This window comes from Erpetoichthys calabaricus, chromosome 10, assembly GCF_900747795.2.
Source record: "Erpetoichthys calabaricus chromosome 10, fErpCal1.3, whole genome shotgun sequence".
Classification (NCBI taxonomy): Eukaryota; Metazoa; Chordata; class Cladistia; order Polypteriformes; family Polypteridae; genus Erpetoichthys; species Erpetoichthys calabaricus.
The window spans coordinates 50,002,595-50,022,319 of NC_041403.2; the positions used below are offsets into that span (position 1 = coordinate 50,002,595).

The 19,725-nt window shown below is 42.6% G+C and overlaps 1 protein-coding gene across 1 annotated transcript in view; it reads right to left on the bottom strand.

Moving 5' to 3' along the window:
- Nucleotides 1-3,121: 3,121 nt before the first annotated feature.
- The window catches only part of ak5 (adenylate kinase 5), a 480,651-nt gene continuing 464,047 nt past the window's right edge, over nucleotides 3,122-19,725 (bottom strand). The window contains 2 exon segments of the mRNA XM_028811187.2: nucleotides 3,122-7,673; nucleotides 10,231-10,422. Of these exon segments, the coding sequence (XP_028667020.2) occupies nucleotides 7,605-7,673; nucleotides 10,231-10,422 (261 nt within the window). The 3' untranslated portion in view covers nucleotides 3,122-7,604.

The following is a 19,725-nucleotide window of genomic DNA, read 5'->3' on the forward strand; positions in this document are numbered from 1 at the left end:
TCGTGGTGGTGGTGGTGTCTCCGCGGGCTCCTTACTGGTCCACATCTCGTGGGAGAGTGACGCACTTATTTACACAAAGGACAGGTGAGCCTCATCATTGTCACAGACTGCAGACTTCCATCCACCCTTTTGTTCATCTTTTCAAAACCCAAATCTTCTCTTCAAGGGGCTTGAGTTGAAAATCCTATATAAAAATCATTAGATGAGCGACAGAAACAAGATGATGTGCGGCGCACTCCTCACTTGCTCCCCAGAGAATTTAAAGTGCACGTATTTGGGACATCGGAGGACATCAGAGTAGCCAAAGAGCTCCACTCATACCGTGAACTACCTGACAGATGACCTCAGGGCCCTGGAGTTGTGAGCCACCATGCTACCCTACACTGCAAACACGGATCAAAGGGAAAAATAAAAACAGACATTCAGCATCTAATTTTCAATTTTGACGAGAAGCACTTGATTGTTTAAGTAAATAACCTTTATTTCAAAACTGCAACAACATTATATATATATACTGTATGTATGAAATGCATTTTATTTAACAACAAAGGCAAAATTACAGTGCATCCTTCTGCATGAAAACAGCATTGCATGCACACAAGTACAAAAGAAGAGGAGAGACTCGTACAGCTTCAATATCGACCGGAAAGCAAAGCCAGTGGGGTGTAGGCGCTGATCCAGGAGTCAGTGGCTGTGCGGCCATCACACAATTTACTGCCATGTTGGAGGCGCTGCCTGCATAACCTGGGAAAAGAAACAAGAGCGACCCGCATTCTAGTTTGGAAGCCTGTGGTCTCTCTCTTACATGGGAGTCCCCTTATTTTAATGCAAAGCTTTCTTTCTTTAACACCATTGTCCATCTTTGCCATACGATGAAGCTGCACAATGCGATTTGCTCTTAAATGTTTGCATAGCGCGCTGCACGGCTCAGTTACTGGAGAGGCTTCTTTACCTTCAGACACGGCCACCAGGGGTTATAGGCGGACACCACAAAATGGAGGGGCCTGTCTAGCATTCAGCTGCTGGGGTTATACAAACGGATAAAGAGGAGGATTGAACCCAAAAATATGGGATGTAATGGTCATCTTACAGCATTTTGGCAACCAGCACATCAAACAAAGATATCCCAAAGTGTAAATACACGTATAATTGTAAACACTCTAAGCTGTGTGTCTGTGTGTGTGTGTGTATATAATATAATATATATTGTCACTGAGAACCAGGGGTCCTGCTGGGCTGCGACGCTGATGTTGTTGAAGGACTGAAGGAGCGACAGTGGTCAGGGCGTTATCTCCCCCGGATCACTAGGTGGCAGCCCCCCTGGGCTGCTTCAGTGCCTCAGATTCCCACAGGGCTTCATGGGAGTTGGAGTTCAGGACAGCTCTGTTCGGTTCTGGCAGTGCCACCATGGGGTTCTGCAGGGAGCTATTGAGCCCTACTTCATTGGGCTTCTGCCTTACCCAGAAGTGCTATCGGACCACGCTATTTAGACATCGGAATTACTCCTGGGTATGTGACGCTACTCTGGGAGGCAGAGTCGTTGGGGTTTGGGGCAGATGAACAAAACTTGCTGGAGCAGGAGTGGAGGAGAAGAAGAAGAAAGCCAAGAAAGTGCTTTGGAACTGTGTGTTGGCGCTTGACTGTACTATGCTTCTGTAGGGAGTGAGGGAAGGCGCTGCCTCACGTCAATAAAAACGTGTGCTGTGCTGGTGTCAGGTTGGAGTGCCACCGTCTGGTCACAATATCTATAAATATACAGTATATTCACACACACACACAAGGAGAGCATTATGTCCACCATACAGATAGCATGTAACTTTACCTTGTTGATTCTAACCCAACTACTAAATTAACTGAAGAAACATAACCAGAATAAGACTGACTGATCCATAAAAAAATATAACAGCACTTTAAAAAGAGTAGTAATACAAAGCCTTTTGAAAATATGCTGAAATTAGTAAACACGGAAGCTGTTAAGTAATCTTAGTTAGTGGAGCTCTTAACTGCGTTGTAAATCATTTTCCAATCTATTGATGGAATGTTTGGCGGCAGGGTGGCGCAGTGGGTGGCGCTGCTGCCTCTCAGTAAGGAGATCCGGGTTCGCTTCCCAGGTCCACCCTGCGTGGAGTTTGCATGTTCTCCCAGTGTCTGCGTGGGTTTCCTCCGGGCGCTTCGGTTTCCTCCCACAGTCCAAAGACATGCACATTAGGTGCATTAGCGATCCTAAATTGTCCCTAGTGTGTGCCCTGCGGTAGGCTGGCACCCTGCCCGGGATTGGTTCCTGCCTTGCGCCCTGTGTTGGCTGGGATTGGCTCCAGCAGACCCCTGTGTTAGGATATAGCGGGCTAGAAGATGACTGACTGATGGAGTGTTTGTGTGAATGCCTGATTAGCTTTTTCTGCCTTATTAGTAGACTTGTCAATTCAAATTCCTGGTGTCCCGTTTATTTTAACGTATTGCTTGCAAAAAGCTGTCCGCCAATGTCTTGTTTTTAGAGTTTTAAGAATCACAGATCGTCACCTCTGCACAGTAAACAGGGTGCTCAAGGACCTTCAGTCTGGATGTTTCAGTTCTTCTTGTACTTCTATTATTGTGAAAGAGCAGAACTTCCTGACTTGCCAACCTACAATGTCTATCGGAGAGCACATTTTCAAACATGTTGTGCTGTGGCTTTTGGAAACAAAACTCCTTTTCTGGTCCCAAGCAGGTGGCAGGTGAATAGATCCTCTGAGTGAGAATTTTATTTTTTCCAATTTCAAGTAGTATAGAATATCAGTTACCCACTGATTTAAGAGTGGTGGGGTGGGATTCTTCCATTTGAGCAAGATAAGTCTACATGCCAAAAGTGAAGTAAAGGCAATTACAGTTTGTTTGTCCTTCTCCACTTTAAGGCCTTCTGGGAGTCCACGAAACACGACTGTTAACCTTGGTGTCACAATCCCTCCTAATCCACTATCTGATAGGTATGCAAAGATTTTTGCCCAAAATTATGTTAATTTGGTGTACGCCCAGAACATGCAGCCCAGTGAGGCTGGAGCTCGATTGCAATGTTAACAAGTTGAATCTTGCTATGGAAACATTTTAGACAATTTTAAACGAGATAAATGTGTTCGATAAAAGATTTTAAGTTGAATGACTGAATGCTTTGCACATGTAGAGCTCGAGTGTATTCTGTGCATGGCTGCCTTCCACTCCTTTTCTGAAATATGGAGTGACAGATCCTTTCCCCCAATGTACTCAGGAAGAGACTGAAGGAGTTTCCTTGTACTTTTCTCTTTGCCTGGAGTAGAGACATGCTTTCTTTGCATAGATACACAATTCTAATTCTGGGGTATGATGGTGAACCGAGGCTTCACCTGCCATTACAATAGGATGGGGCCATCTTAACTGTCACACCTCCCCTTCGACCTCAGCCATAACTGGAGTTCACAAAGCGATTAGAATGCATACGGACATACTTGGCCATTGTTGAAATTCAATTTAATGTTACCCAAATGATAAGGTAGAAATGTTGTAAGTTTTTGAGCAGCTGGTCTCTAGTGTTCAGATCCATTCCACAGGGACAAAGACTAGAAAGAGGAAGGAGTGACGTGGAACTATCTGGAATTGTGATGAGTTTTTAACATCACAGGAGGAGGTGATGATTGAGCCCATCTTTCTTATTTGGCTGAGCAATAACCTGAATAAGCAACACCATTGACTAACTGGAGGAGCCCTAACAGACTTCATGTTTTAAGGTAACTTACAAAATGTGTCTTATGCAATGGGGTTCCGTTAAATTACCTTTTTTAATTAAAAAATATTCTACATTTTTCATCAAAAGTTGGATTATTTGATCCAAATGCTTTTATTTCTGACTTTGGAAAGCACTTATTGTCTTGATAGAGTAACACAAAATCCATAAACTGAACTCACTAATGTGGTCGGTCTGAATGTGGTGAGAATCCTCACAATGAGACTTGTAGACGCTGTCACTGGGATTGTGCTGGTGCAGGTTGGAAGAAGAGCTTCAGCTCTGGCCAACTGATCACAGTTCCTGTCAGCTTGAATTCTGTTCAGTTTTGGTCTGTGTCTATGGATCTTTCTGTACATAAGTACTCATTTCATTTGACGTTTGCATATATGGTGCCTACAGTATATATGCCTGCAAGTGTTCATATTTACTGGTATGCAACACTGAATCACAATAGATTGAAAAAATGATGTCAAAGTAAAAAAGACCTCTGCAAAGTGGTCCATAAAACACAAACACTGAATAATTGACCTCATAAATGATCACTGGTGTAGTCAGTTGGTTTTAGAAGTCATAGAATTAGTACAGTGGAGATCATCTGTCTGGGATTGCACTTGGTTGTATTATAAATGCACCTTATCTGGAAGGTCCGTCTTGTGGCGAGTCAGTATTATGGACCAACCTACACAGTGAAGACAAAAGAACACTCCATTAAAAAGGGATGACAAACCCCCTGGATTGGGAGACAAGAAAATATCCAAGTCATTGAATATTCCCTGGAGTCCAGTTAAATCAATCATTAAGAAATGGAAAGAGGACGACACAGCTGGAAATCTGTATGTAGCAGGCTGACCACCAAAATTGAGGGATGATTCAAGAAGAAAGCTATTTTGGGAGACCACCAAGAGAACTCTGAAGGAATTACAAACTACTATGGCTGATTGGAGAGACTGGGCATATAAGAACAATTGTCTGATGCTTTGCCAGTGGCAGCTTTATGGGAAAGTAGCAAAGAGAAGGAAATACACCTGACATCAGGGTGACAGGCACACACAGGAGACTCTGAAGTCAGCTGGAAGAATATTCTGTGGTCTGATGAGACCAAAATTGAGGTTTTTGGCCATCAGACTAAGCGGTGTATTTGAACACTTCACTTCATCCCCACTGTGAAGTTTGGTAGTGGCAGCATCAGGCTTTGGGGATACGTCTCTGCAGCAGGCCCCGGAAGGCTTGTGAGGGTGAAGTGAATGCTGCAAAATACGGGGAAATCCCAGAAGGAAAACCGATGCCATCTGCAAGAAACGTACGCTTTGGAGGAAGATTTGTTTACCAGCAAGACAACGACCTCAAGCATAAAGCCAAAACTACAAAAGAGTGACTTGAAAACAGCAAAGTTAATGTCCTGGAGTGGCCGAGTCAGAGTCCAGACCTCAATCGAGTTGAGAATTTGTAGCTCAACTTGTGAAAGGCCGTTCACTCGTGATCAACATATAACCTGACAGAGCTGCAGCAGATTTGCAGAGGAGAATGGGAGATTTAAATAATGATTTGAAGTCGGCAAATACAATCAACTATTTCATGTTTTATTATGTGTCATTAATTTAGAACACTTTGCAGAGATCCATTTTCACTTTCACATTTTTCTGTTGATCAATGTCAAAAAAGCCAAAATAAATCCACTGTGGTTCATTTATGTATAAAAATAAAATGGAACAACTTCCACAGCGTGCATACTCATTCTAGGCACTGAATGTAAATATTGCACAGTTTCGTACTTTTCTGTCTGAAGCTATAAAGAACATAAGATTAAGTGTAAACTGAGCAGAAATGTAGTTGGCAGCTCCCAGCTCCAGGACACTGGCCACGCTCTGTGCTGAGTTTGCATGGTCTCTCTGCGTCCATTTAGATTCATCCTCCCCAACTCTTCCAGCACCACCCCACCAACCCAAAGCCGTCCAGTTTAGGTTAACTAGTGGCTCTAAACTGGCCGGATGTGTGTGTCCATTGTGCCCTGCAGGTGGCTCCTGCCCTATGCCCAGAGCTATTGCAGATTATCTGGATGTTTGGATTAAATGGCTTTAAAAATGTTTGATGGGATGTCTTTCATATTGTTATTCCTTGACGCTCACTGCCTGTATACTTCGTGAGTGTTTGAACAGTGTAGTTTTGCCAACATTATTTTTTTATTTTGCTAATGCAAGTTTTTGACAAGTCAGATTTTCATTCTCCAAGTGAAAATTAATTTCATGCTCACAATATTCTAAAAAAAAAAAACCTATCACCTCCACTGGTTACTCTACAAAAGAGCCGAGGCTTTGTGATAATTTATTCAGAATTTCTCCAGCTAGCGCTGCACACTGTTGTATGCAATTATAACACACTAATGGATATGAGACGTTCTCTGAATGTGTCAGTGAAACTAATCCTGCTCCATCTGAATTTGTTTTCAGACCATCGCCCTCTATGTCTCTTCATTTGACACATTTCACTCTAGAGGCTGCAGCACGTCTGAGCAGCACTGGGTGCTCGCCGTTCTGAATGAAGCACCACTGCATCATGGGACACACACTCCCAACCTCATTCACTGAAGGTCCGTTTAAAGGTCTTTGAAAGGTGGAAGGTGGAAAATAATGTCACAGTGGTTAAGGGGGAGCATTTAAAGAGCACACAGCTTGTGACCAGGAGCCGTGACACGGAGCTAATAACCAGTGGGCCATCATGCCTTATGATGTATTACCTCTTCGGCAAATCTGCAAGTCTTTCAGTTGTAAAGAAAATGGCTTAGGTGGTCACATTAAAACCTCTCACACTATATTTACTCAATTGTGCTCTCTTATAAATGGATCTACTGTCACTGAGGTAAAACAAAAATTAAATTATGAAGTGCCTTCACATTACCTTTGTGAGTGGCTTATTCAAAATGGTTTCCATTCGCAGACCACTCCATTCTTACCACTGTGGATACTGGCATCAATGTGTTGTTGAATGAGCTGGACTGTGATGGCTGGGGCCTTTCCTTACCTTCACAGACACGCTAACACCCAAACTCACTCATACTCTGACAATTTTGGATTTCCAATTAACATGGCTGGAAACAAAGGAAGACTGAGAAAGAGAACGCTGGAGTACCCAAAGAAAAACCCAAGCAGACACCGCGTGAATCTGAAAATTCTGCAGAGACAGAGAAGAGGCTGGGATTTCACCTCAGGACCAAAAACCATTAGACATCTACTATGTGTCTTATACGGCAGACCCGTCTCAGCTTTCAAATGGTCACTTTCATAAGAACTGGAAAAATAACCGCAGCTGCACACTAACACAGCGGCCATTGCCCATTATTCACAATTGTAAACCATTCCTGTGAGATCGAGACCCTCAACAGTCTAGGTGGGACAGCCTACACGGAGCTGCTTTTAGCTGGCTACTCAATCATCCAAAGGTTTGTGTTTATTAAGAAATTCTGTGGTGATGTGACTGAGGCTGAACCACTAATAAGGTTTACTGTACGTTGGCAGCGATTTATATTTACAATCCAAATTTCATAAAAAATCTTTCAGTATCTCTACCTGAATGTGTAATTATTTACATTGAGACAGCATAGGATAAAATCTTTATATATATTTTGGTCAGCTGAGGGGAGGTGATGCGCAGGAGAGGGAACAACAATCAGTGCAGCATCAATCTGCTCGCATATTAGAACATACATGAAAGCTTCCCGTGAAGTAAATTCCACATGCAGTACTTCCAAGAAAGTTGCTTTTACTGAAGCAAGGCTGCTGAGAACATTAGCTGTGTCCAGAGGGGCTGTATATAGTACACCTGGTCCGGTTATAGAACACGCTCGATCGGAGCCCACTTTCCTGGAGCATCTTTAGAAGAGAGCATCGATGGCTGAACAAACTTGGAGGAACACTTCATCCGGACCTGTCTCTACATTAATCTGTTGAAGTAAAAAAAGACCATTGGTTAGTCATGCATTTTAAAGAGGGTTCCCCCAGTTGGCTGCCAACCCAATAGATACTTGGCTTCATCTCAGGGAGACTTTTATCTTGGGACTATTTGCACCAGACAGAACTTGTTAAACTGAGGATCAGGTGAATAACTAAGTGTAAGTGCAACCACCTGCCTCTCAGTGTTGACAACACTAAACACATGATCGTAGGCTTCAGGAAGACCCACCCTGTCCACACTCCACTTTACATCAAGAGTTCCAAGGCAGAGAGAGTGAAAAGCACCAAATTCCTTGGTGTGCATCTAGCGGATCACCTGATGTGTTCTACCAATATCTCCTCATTGACCAAGAAAGCACAGCAGCAATGGCTGAAGAAGACAAGCCTTCCTTGCAATATCCTCATCACCCTCTATAGGGGCACCAGCTACATCACTATCTGGTATGGGAGCTGTAATGCATCTGGTCAAAAGTCCATGCAACAGATAGTGCACACTATGGAGACCATCATCAGAACTTCTCTCCCTTCCACAAAAGCACTGAATCTGCAAGGGCTCCAGAAATGTTCGGATCCCTGCACACCTTTTCATCATATATTTTCCCTGCTTCTATCCAGCAGATGGTATCAGAGCATGTGGACCAACACCACCACATTCAATAACAGCTTCTTCCCACAAGTAGTCAGGATCCTGAACACAATGTTACCCCCTGTCCCTGTGTGTGCCAACTAATCATAGGCTCATATCTAATTACTGCTCTGTTCTGAATTCCTTGTCCATTGTACATCTCTGCTGTTTGTCACTATGGTGTCTTGTTCCTTGCTCTATATTTCCTTATATAAAATTTCCCACCCTTCTGTATTTCTCTATTGCCATATTTACAGTATCCTCCATAATGTTTGGGACAAAGACATGATGTTCCTTGATTTTCCCCTCTGCTCCACAGTTTAAAATTACAAATCAAACAATCCATACGTGATTAAAGTGCACATTGCAGACTTTAATTTAAGGATCTTTACATACATTTTAGTCACACCATGAAGAAATGACAACACTTTTTCTATACGGTCCCCCCATTTCAGGGCACCATAATGTTTGGGACATATCAATGGCAGGTATATTAAAGCAGTCATATTTAGTACTTTGTTGCATATCCCTTTCATGCAATGACTGCTCAAAGTCTACAAGTGTGGAGTATCTTCTCTGGTGATGCTCTGCCAAGCCTCTAATGCAGCCATCTTCAGCTCCTGCTTGTTTCGAGGGCTCGTCCAGTTATGCTTTCTCTGCAGCATATGGAAGGCATGATCATTTGGATTAAAATCGGGTGACAGGCTTGGCTGTTCAAGAAAGTTCCATTTTTTAGCTTTGAAAATTTGCTGTTTTGCCTCAGCGGTATGTTTGGGGTTGTTATCTTGTTGGAGGATGAAGTGTCGTCCAGTGATTTTGGAGGCATTTACTGGAACTTGAGCAGACGTTTCTATACACTTCAGAATTCATTGTGCCACTGCCATGAGCAGTTCTATAATAAGTGTGCCAGTACCCGTGGCAGCCATACATACCCAAGGCTTAACACACCCAGCACCATGTTTAACAGATGAGGTGGTATGCTTTGGATCTTGGGAAGTTCCTTTTTGTCTCCACGCTTTGCTCTTGCCCTCACTCTAATACAGGTTGATCTTGGTTTCAGCTGTCCAAGAGACCTTTATCCAGAATTCTGCAGGCTCTTTTAAGTACTTTTTCTCAATCTCTAATCTGGTCATCTGGTCTTTGCATCTTGCAATGTGGCCTCTGTATTTCAGGTCATGAAGTCTTCTGCACACATCTGCTTTCTGAAGACTATCTCTGACCTGTCAGACAGGCGATGGGGACTTTTTCTTTACCATAAGGTGGATTCTTCTGTCATCAGCAGTGGAGGTCTTCCTTGGCCTACTAGTCCCTTTGCGGTTACTGAGCTCACCAGTGCATTCATTCTTCTTAATGATATTCCAGACAGTTGATTTAGGTCATCCTAAATTTTTACTGATGTTTCTAATGATTTGATTCTTGTTTTTCAGCCTCCTAATGGCTTCTTTGACTTTCATTGGCACAGCTCTTGTCCTCATGTTCAACAATGGCAACTACAGAAGCAAGCCTAGGTATCTGTGATGCCAACTGTCCCAAACATTATGGTGCTTTGAGATATGGGACCATGTAGAAAAAGTGTTGTCATTTCTACATGGTGGGACTGAAATGTAGCAGATACCCTCAAATGAAAGTTTGCAATGTGCACCTTACTCACGTCTAAATTATTTGTTATTTTAAATTGTAGGACAGAGGGGTAAAGCAAGAAAAAATGTGTTTTTGCCCTAAACATTACGGAGGGTACTGTATTGTCTAAATATTACACAACAAAACCCACTTGACCTGACTTGAAGTAACCCCCCTTTTTAAATTCTATGATTTTACAAACGGGACATTACTAACAATCTTCTAGTGTTCACCAGGTCCACAAATGACATGAGACCAGACTCGGGTGACAAGCAGAGCATAGCAGATTTCGATAGACTCACCGTTTTTAACAGTTTCCTCCTTTCATAACCAGCTGTAATAACCTCTATGGTTTGGTAGAAGGCGTCCACTCTTTTTCGGATTGTGTCTTGGCTGTCATCATAACATGGCATACCCTGGATCCTTTTCTGTATTCGCTTGGTCATGGTCTCAGCAGAGCAGTCCAGGTACAACACCAGAGAGGGTTCGGCTATCTGCAGGAGATCAATTAAGACATCCATGAAGGCCAGGACACATCATCACCCTCCATGACTGTGCACACAGCTGCTCATTTCCACTGTGCTCTGTGTTCTTAGAGGACTTTCTTCAATCAGCCAATATCTCCTCGACTGAAGGCCTACATATTCACATACACACCCAGCACTGAACACAAATCTGACCATTTAATGAGATGAAATCAAAGTTCTGGTACGGCTAACAGTTTTCTGATTAGTTAAACTTATATACATTTTTATATTAATTCATATCATGGTGTGATGGTGCCAGCCATTGGCCGCACACAATGTCCTCAACAACTTTGCCAAAACCTTAACTTGTATGGGAAAACATAAAATTGGGAAGCATGACAGAATGGTGACATGCTCGGTCCAACAGCATGACATTGTAGAACTTGAGTCAAGCCAAATCTATTGGAAGAGCAAATCTTATTCAATCCCGTGTTTCTGCTGAGGTGATTCCAGATTCTAATGCTACGTTTTTAATTGTACCTGAAAAAAATGTACACTGGCACTCACCTACCTTGTTCGCTCTACGGCCTTTCCATTACTTTTATGAGTTAGTTAAACGCTCTTTGTCTGATTGAGGATGATTACTTCCAGTGTCATATTTACTCAGATTGCTTTACAAAGAAATCTCCATTCTTCCCACTTACTTAGTCTGTTGGTCTACAGACCTAATAAAAGAAGCCATGCGCATCCTCACTTTAAGATTCCAAGCTGTGCAACGAGCTTGTTCAACATTGCAACAATTTACGGACCCTCAGAAGCCTCTTGATAACGCAGCACCTAACAGGACACCTTCTGACTACTTATCTTTTTGTTACTTTGTCTACTGGAAAATGTGTTATACGTTCTTATAGTCTTCCATGTTCTGTAAGTGCTTTTGCTTGTTGACAGCTCCTTTGCTCTCTAATCTCCCACACTCAGTTGTTGGGTTTAATTTTTAAATCTGCCCTGGTTAGCTCTGACTTAACACTTAGATAAAAATGGAACAATGATTGATGATTCATATTTTTAAATTAACTCAAATGAAGCTAAAAACTATGGCATTTCAATAAAAAGATGAAAACACAGGAACCAACACAATTTAAAAGAGTAACACTGCTGAAAGCACTGCAAGCCAATGACGAGACAAATGCTGATGAGTGTAAGATTTGCCTAGGCTGCATTTGCAGGCTCAGTTATTGTCGGCCTACAATGTACTTCTTGTCAGTACTTTCTGCAACCTGTTTATTAAGTGGATGCCAGTGGACCACCTGAAAAAACAAATCCATTGGCGTCACAAATATCCTGAAAGTGGAATTCAGCAGTGCTCATCCTTATCACTGCGGCACATCAGAAACTGATATTCTCTATCCTACTTAATACATTTCAGGATTACAGGAAGGCCAAAGCCCACCCAGCAGCAGCATCAGGTGCAAGGCAGACACCCTCCACACTGGGCCAATTATCAATTAATCTTCAATAAACCTAACTTGCAAAGTTTTGGGGATGTGGGAAGAAAACTCAAAGTCCAGTCATGCAACAACCAGGAGAGGGATAGCAATTCACTAATCACTGTGTTACCTATCTATCTATCTATCTATCTATCTATCTATCTATCTATCTATCTATCTATCTATCTATCTATCTATCTATCTATCTATCTATCTATCTATCTATCTATCTATCTATCTATCTATCTATCTATCTATCTATCTATCTACAATGATCCCTCGCTATATCGCGCTTCGCCTTTCGCGGCTTCACTCCATCGCGGATTTTATATGTAAGCATATTTAAATATATATCATGGATTTTTTGCTGGTTCGCGGATTTCTGCGGACAATAGGTCTTTTAATTTCTGGTACATGCTTCCTCAGTTGGTTTGCCCAGTTGATTTCATACAAGGGACGCTATTGGCAGATGGCTGAGAAGCTAGATTGCTTACTTTTCTCTCTCTCTTGCGCTGACTATCTGTGATCCTGACGTATGGGGATTGAGCAGGGGGGCTGTTCGCACACCTAGACGATACGGACGCTCGTCTAAAAATGCTGAAAGATTATCTTCACGTTGCTATCTTTTGTACAGCTGCTTCCTGAAACAACATGCTGCACGGTGCTTCGCATACTTAAAAGCTCGAAGGGCACGTATTGATTTTTGACTGAAAAACAAACTCTCTCTCTCTCTCTCTCCCTGCTCCTGACGGAGGGGGTGTGAGCTGCCGCCTTCAACAGCTTTGTGCCGCGGTGCTTCGCATACTTAAAAGCCAAACAGCCCTATTGATTTGTTTGCTTTGCTCTCTGTTTCTGACAGTCTCTGCTCATGACACGCACTCATTTGAAGAGGAAGATACTGTATGTTTGCATTCTTTTAATTGTGAGACAGAACTGTCATCTCTGTCTTGTCATGGAGCACAGTTTAAACTTTTGAAAAAGAGACAAATGTTTGTTTGCAGTGTTTGAATAACGTTCCTGTCTCTCTACAACCTCCTGTGTTTCTGCGCAAATCTGTGACCCAAGCATGACAATATAAAAATAACCATATAAACATATGGTTTCTACTTCGCGGATTTTCTTATTTCGCGGGTGGCTCTGGAACGCAACCCCCGCGATGGAGGAGGGATTACTCTATCTATCTATCTATCTATCTATCTATCTATCTATCTATCTATCTATCTATCTATCTATCTATCTATCTATCTATCTATCTATCTATCTATCTATCACAACACCCTCAAACCTGCTTAATTCAGTGTCATGATTCGGACCACTTGACCTGATCCAGCCACTCAGGTCCTCAACAATGAGGATCCTGTGACCTCGATCACACTCAGGGAATTGCACCAGTGATGTGTGACGCTCCCTCACAATGCAGGTAATGTGCCTCATTCGGGACTCTGTGAGCAACAACTTGTTTGACACAAAGTCAAACCAGCGATACAAGGTTTTTACCATTAGACACAGTACCAAAGGGGTCCAGTCTCGCAACCATATAGCAAACCTAGAAGCAGCAGGACTCTAAAGACTTGTACTTTTATTTTTATCATGGACACTTGCAAGCCCAGACACTCAGACTCCTCGCTCAGTTTCTCGAGAGCCCAGTTCAGAGCCTCCATTGACTGTGAAGATCACAGCATCGTCAGCAAAGTCAAGATCAGTGGATGTTTCTTCACCAACAGATGCCCCACAGCCGTTGGACCCCGTGACCCTGCCCAACACCCAGTCCATGCAAGCACTGAACAGAGTACTGTGTTTCCCCCAAAAATAAGACCTACCCTGAAAATAAGCCCTAGTTACGATCCTGTGCAGGCGCCTTTGGATAAGCGCTAAACGCCTACTGCTACTGCATGTACACAGATGAACAGGAAATAATACTGGTATTTTGACCCCCCAACAAAATGAGTGCAAAAAGAAAGAGCTATTTTGTCAAGTACAAGAAAGTAATTGCGGATGAGTCCCATGGCAAAAATCTTACTGCTTCCTGCAAAGAGAAGAAGTTGAATATCCGAATGCACTACGAGCAGGATACATGGACAAGAGGTGCTCATTTACTGTAAGCTAAGAAGACACGGTGGGATCAGCCATTGTCTTACTGCTGTCGCTCTGCATGTCAATCATTTAAAAGCCTGTGCAGCAGCTGTCCTTTTTTGTCTCACTGCCTTGTCTTGTGGGTCGTTAAAGTGTCTCCGAGAAAATCACGCATTGTCTCCTTCCAAGACTTCCAAGATTTTTTTTATAATAGAGAGAAATGAAGATTTTTGTTCATGGAAAAATAAGACATCCCCTGAAAATAAGCCCTAGCACGTCTTTTAGAGGAAAAATTAATATAAGACCCTGTCTTATTTTTGGGGAAACACGGTAGGAGTGAGAACACACCCCTGATGAACCCCAGAATCAATCGGGGAAAAACGCAGAGGTCCTGCCTCCACTCTGCACAGCACTCACAGTACCAGTGTACAGGCCGGCCATGATATCTAGCAACTTTGGGGGGATCCTGCAAACCCTCAGGATGTCCCACAGGGCAGATCGATCAACTGAGTCAATCACTTTATGAAAATCAACAAAGGCTACAAAGAAACGCTGTTGACATTTGCGTTTGCGCTTGATCGACCGCATTTTGTATGGGTTTAATATATTTTACATTTTTTTCATATTTGTTTTTAATTGCTGTGACAGTAATTTTGCTGCCATTTTAGGTAAAAAATGTATCCTGGATGTTGCTGAATTGTGTGTGTTCCTGAGGACACAGCCACGATTGGTTATTGGAGTCTGTGCCCACTACTACCAAGTGGCTACAGGTGATGTGCTGACATCATAAGCCATTTAAGATGGTGCAGCGGGCATCCAAGTTTCTGGATAAAAACAAAACAATTTCCAGAGTATTTTGTGTAGAGAATGCTTTGCAAAATGGCAAGAAATTAATTCATACTTTTACTTTTAGTCAGCTTGATTACTGTAATGCACTCCTAACTGGTCTACTTAAGAAAGAAAAGAATCAGTTGCAGTTAATTCAGAGGGCAGCAACAGGAATCTTAACTAGAAAAAGAAAATCGGCACACATCTCACCAGTTTTGGCCTCATTACTTTGCTTTACCGTGTTATTTTACTACTAATGGTTTATTAAGCCTTAAATAATTTTGCCCCTTCCTATATTTTGGATTGCCTGTCCCTCTACACTTCAAGTCATAACTTCAGATCCTCTAATGGTGGTCTGCAATATTTCATTTAGACCCCTGTGTGTTTTTGTCTTCTTTTCATCTCCCTGTCCTGCACATCTGTCTTTTGGTGTGCCATTTTTTTCACTTCAGGCATAACATTCAGCATTAGATCGAGGCGGGAGCCAACGCTGAACAGGACGACACTCATTTGTGTTTTGAAACCAACATTTGAGAAACAATGTACAATTCAAGAAGCTTCTGTCGCACACTCTGATTCACCTCATCCTCTAGTCTGTGTCTCTGCACAGTGCTGGTGGTTATCTAGAGTAACCAGTTTTCCATTTCTCTGAATCATCCATTTTGCATGGAAAAATATTTTTTAGCAAGAGTCATGAAAAGCTTCCATTTATTCATATACTTTAATCTTCTTAATGAGTATAAAATTGCTTTCGTATTTTTCATTATTTCCATATTAAAGCACCCTATTTCCCACTACTTTTTTAAAAGATATATTTTTAGAGCATCTAGATGGGAGCCAAACACACAATTTGAATACTTTTCAGTCTTTCTAATCTGTGTTCTTTGTGCCACCTTTAGTCTTTTTTGTTTAAGTGTTCGTGATTAAGTTGAGTTATCTTCTACGGTGGCGTATTTGGTAAATCACGGGGCACTCAACAAAGACAGATTACCTGTAAGCCACCGCTGAGCTCTTCAGAATGATCCATTCAGACTCCATGCCTCTGGATGTCTCTGAGACACAGGAGAAGCTCTTTCAGAGGCGTCAGATGACATCATCCAGAACAGAGGCATGCTTGGACAATTTGGGTTGCTTGGTCAGGTCAGGTCAGGCTGTTTGAGGCTGCAACTCAGCTTGAGCCATGACTGTCACAAGCCGTCTACTAAAGCAGATGGCCTGCTAGTAGTTTGGGACCAACCAGGACTGAGGGGTTAATAACAGAGGCAGATCTTCAAAAAAAAGGTAATTTTATTATTCCACGATAGAGAAAAAAAAAAAAAAAAAAACAGTTGCTGATGTAAAAGGTTGCACAAAAAAAAATATAATCCTGTGACAAAACAAATCTAATTATGAAAAATGTGAGGATGAAAAATAGAAATGGTAAAACACAAAGGCTCTTATCCTAATATCCCTATATATACAGTGTGGGATATGGCTGGCCGTTCATCCCGGCCAATACCCCCAGGCCGCCAGGTGGAGCATCATGGACAGTGGAGTTTTACATCACAGCCCTGCTGGATACCATGGGGGCCTCCAGGGGACGCTGCAGGAAGGAGCAGGGACTGTTATTTTCCCTATAACCCGGAAGTACGTCTTAGTCACAGCGACAGAGGAAATGACGTACTTCCGGGATGAAGAAGAGGAGTTTTCACCTGACCCGGAAGTGCTGGGAAGTCACATGGACTGAGGGATCAGAAGCACTTCCGGGTCAAGGACTATAAAAGACTGTGAGAGATGCCAGACGGTCGAGCTGAGTTGGGAGGAAGGGTGGCAACGCGTCTGGGAGTGGAGGATTGATTATTGATTGTGTATTTGTGTTGATTTATGAGAATTGTGGAGTGGAGAGTGCTTTGTGCACTGTATTGTCCGAATAAAATGATAAGCTGGACTTTTATCTGGTGTCTGGCGTCTGATCTGAGGGTTCAAGGGAGCAATAGCACCCCCTATCTGTCACAACAGTCACTTTAAGTCCATGTAATGACATCAGCAGCCTTAAAATAAAACAAAACTGGACTCTGTTTCAGCCCAGGTCATAAATACAACTCCTCAAAAAAAAAATCTCAGGATCCTAACCCAGTCCTTATCTTCAACCAGCAGCTCAGCCACCAGGCACCTCTGAGCCTGGCATACCTCATACTACCTAACCTTTCTTCTCAAATCTCTCCGAATGATCGTCCCTCTCTTGCGGCCACAACTGTACTTCTAAAGGCTTCTCAATTCCCAGGGTCAGGTTGTAACGCTGCCACATAAATATAATATGTTTTTCTGCTTTCGATCGGGTGTTGTGGGGATCGTTCTTACAGTCTGATATTGACAGTGGTGCCCCAGAGGTGGGACTTCCAGTTTCCTTTTTTTTCGGGGACCAATTTGCATAAAGCACACCGTTTAAAGAAAGAGAAGAGAGACAAGAAGACGGGAGAAATTTCGAAAACAGCAGATCAGCTACTGCATGGGTCATGTGATGAAGTCCAGGAGCTTCTACAGTCCTGTCAGTTGAGAGGAACTAAAACTTTTGACCGGTGAATTGAATGTTCTGCTATTTCCTACGGACTCGGTGAGCTTATTGAAGGACTTACTGTACTGTATCATGGCCAATACTGACTGTATATCTTTTATGGTGAAGACTGAATTGCTGCTAGGAGTCCATGGAAGTTACACAGTTACAGTTACAACATAAATCTACTGTTGCTGCATGGTGTTTCTGCCAGGCTGTCTTTGCGAGGTGGGGACGGCAGCATTAGTTGCAATCGCAGAGCATCACAATCTGGTTTTTAGCTCTTGTCATTGTAAGAGGAGGTCCTCCAAGGCGATCATTGCGAAGGCACGTCAGCTATAAGGACTTGTTCAGCACCACAATCAGCTGTGGATCAATCAGATGGGGATCAGTCATCTGGGTACTGATCAGCCGATTCCTTTTCTATTACTTGTATCAAAATCAGAGTTTGAGTGTAGGGAGATGTAGGGAGTGGGCCGTGAAATGCAAAGGTGTCTCATTCAGGGTATGTGTGTGTGCTCATTTGAACTCCCTCTTTGATTTATTTCTGCAAATAATGAGAGCCTACCTTCATTTAAAAGCCTTCTCCCCTCCCTACATTGTCCACAGAGTAGTTTTCTTTACTCGTTCGCTTCAATCTCGCCAGATGTTGATATCATTTTTGCTGTTGTTTGCTCCTTGCTACTCACGTGAGCGCAGGAAATCTCGGTCAAATCAATGAAGCTAACGTTCCTTCTAGCAAACAGAGTCCAACTAAAACATAACAGTGGATTTTGTCACTGTGTATAGTTCATTACCACCCTCAACCCCTCCTTTTGACAAAAGTTGACATCCGCCCTAAAAGAGTTAACAAAGCTTCAGAAGTCCTCAACTGAGATGACAGGACCAACTGGAAAGACAAACATCTCAGCAGCACTCCATTAATTAAGAGTTTGTGATAGAGTAACTGGACAGAAGCCACCCTTGAGTGAAAGGCATGAAGGAAAACGATTCTCTGCTCTGATGGAACAGAAATTAAACTGTTTGGGCAGATCTCCAAGCAATCAGTTTGGTGAAGATGAGGCACTGCTTACTGCCTGCCTAATACCATCCCTATGGTGAAACATGGTGGCATCAGCATCATGCCGTGGGGGTGCTTATCAGCAGCAGGGACAGGGAGGTTAGTCAGAGTTGAGGAAAGGATGAATGCAGCCAAATGCAGAGAGGTCCTTCAAGAACGCCTGCTCCAGAGTGCAGATGACCTCACACTGGGGTGACAGTTCGCTTTTCAGCACGACAATAACCTGAAGCATGCAGCCAAGACAACACTGGATTAGCTGTCGGACAAGTCTGTCTAACTGTCCTTGAGTGGCCCTAGCAAAGTCCAGACTTAAACTCAATAGAACATGTGTGGAGAGACCAGAAGATGGCAGTTTACGGATGCTTCCCATCCAAACTAGCAGCACTTGAGAGGATCTGATGGGTAGAATGGGATAAACTGCTCAAAAGCAGGTGTGCAAAGCTTAAGGAGGCTTACCCAAGAAGACTCAAAGCTGCAATTGCTGTGAAAGGGGCTTCTGAAAACTTCTAAATTAAGGGTCTCAATACTTAAGTGAATGAGAGATTTCAGATTTTGATTTTTACTAAATTTGCAAACCTTTCTAGAAACTGGTTTTCACGTTGTCATTATGGGTTATTGATTGAAGACTGATGGGCAAATGTATCTATTGAAAGTGAAATCTACAAGTCAATGTCCTGGGGAGCTTATTTCATGCCACTGTATGCTGCAATATGGTGTATGGATATTATGACAATAAAACCACCTGACTCGACTTGACTTGAAGCGATTTGACATTAGAACATTAGAACAATCTAGACGAGAACAGAGCTCGCCAGTCCTATCCACTTATTTCTTCCAAAAAAACATCAAGTCGAGTTTTGAAAGTCCCCAACGTCTTACTGTCTGCCACACTACTTGGCAGCTTATTCCAAGTGTCTTCGGTTCTTTGTGTAAAGAATAACCTCCTAATGTTTGTGCAAAATTTACCCTTAACAAGTTTCTAACTGTGTCCCTGTGTTCTTGATGAACTCATTTTAAAATAACAGTCTCGATCCACTGGACTAATTCCCTTCATAGTTTTAAACACTTCAGTCATTTCACCTCTTAACCAAAACTCTTTGTTGGCTAAGCAGTTTGGGTGTTATTGTTGTGAAAGTGTCACAAACGATGAACTTACATTTGTGTCTACACCATCCAGCGGACTGCACAAGTTTATCCAGTGCTGCTACTCAAGTTTAAAGAGTCATGTCTTTTCTTCTGAGCACCCCGAGGGGCTACATGGTTTCACAAATACAGAAATTTGTGAGGCGATACACGCTAAGAATGGTCAACTGCAGCGGTTGTCGAGTGACCTAAGCAGGAGTTTATCT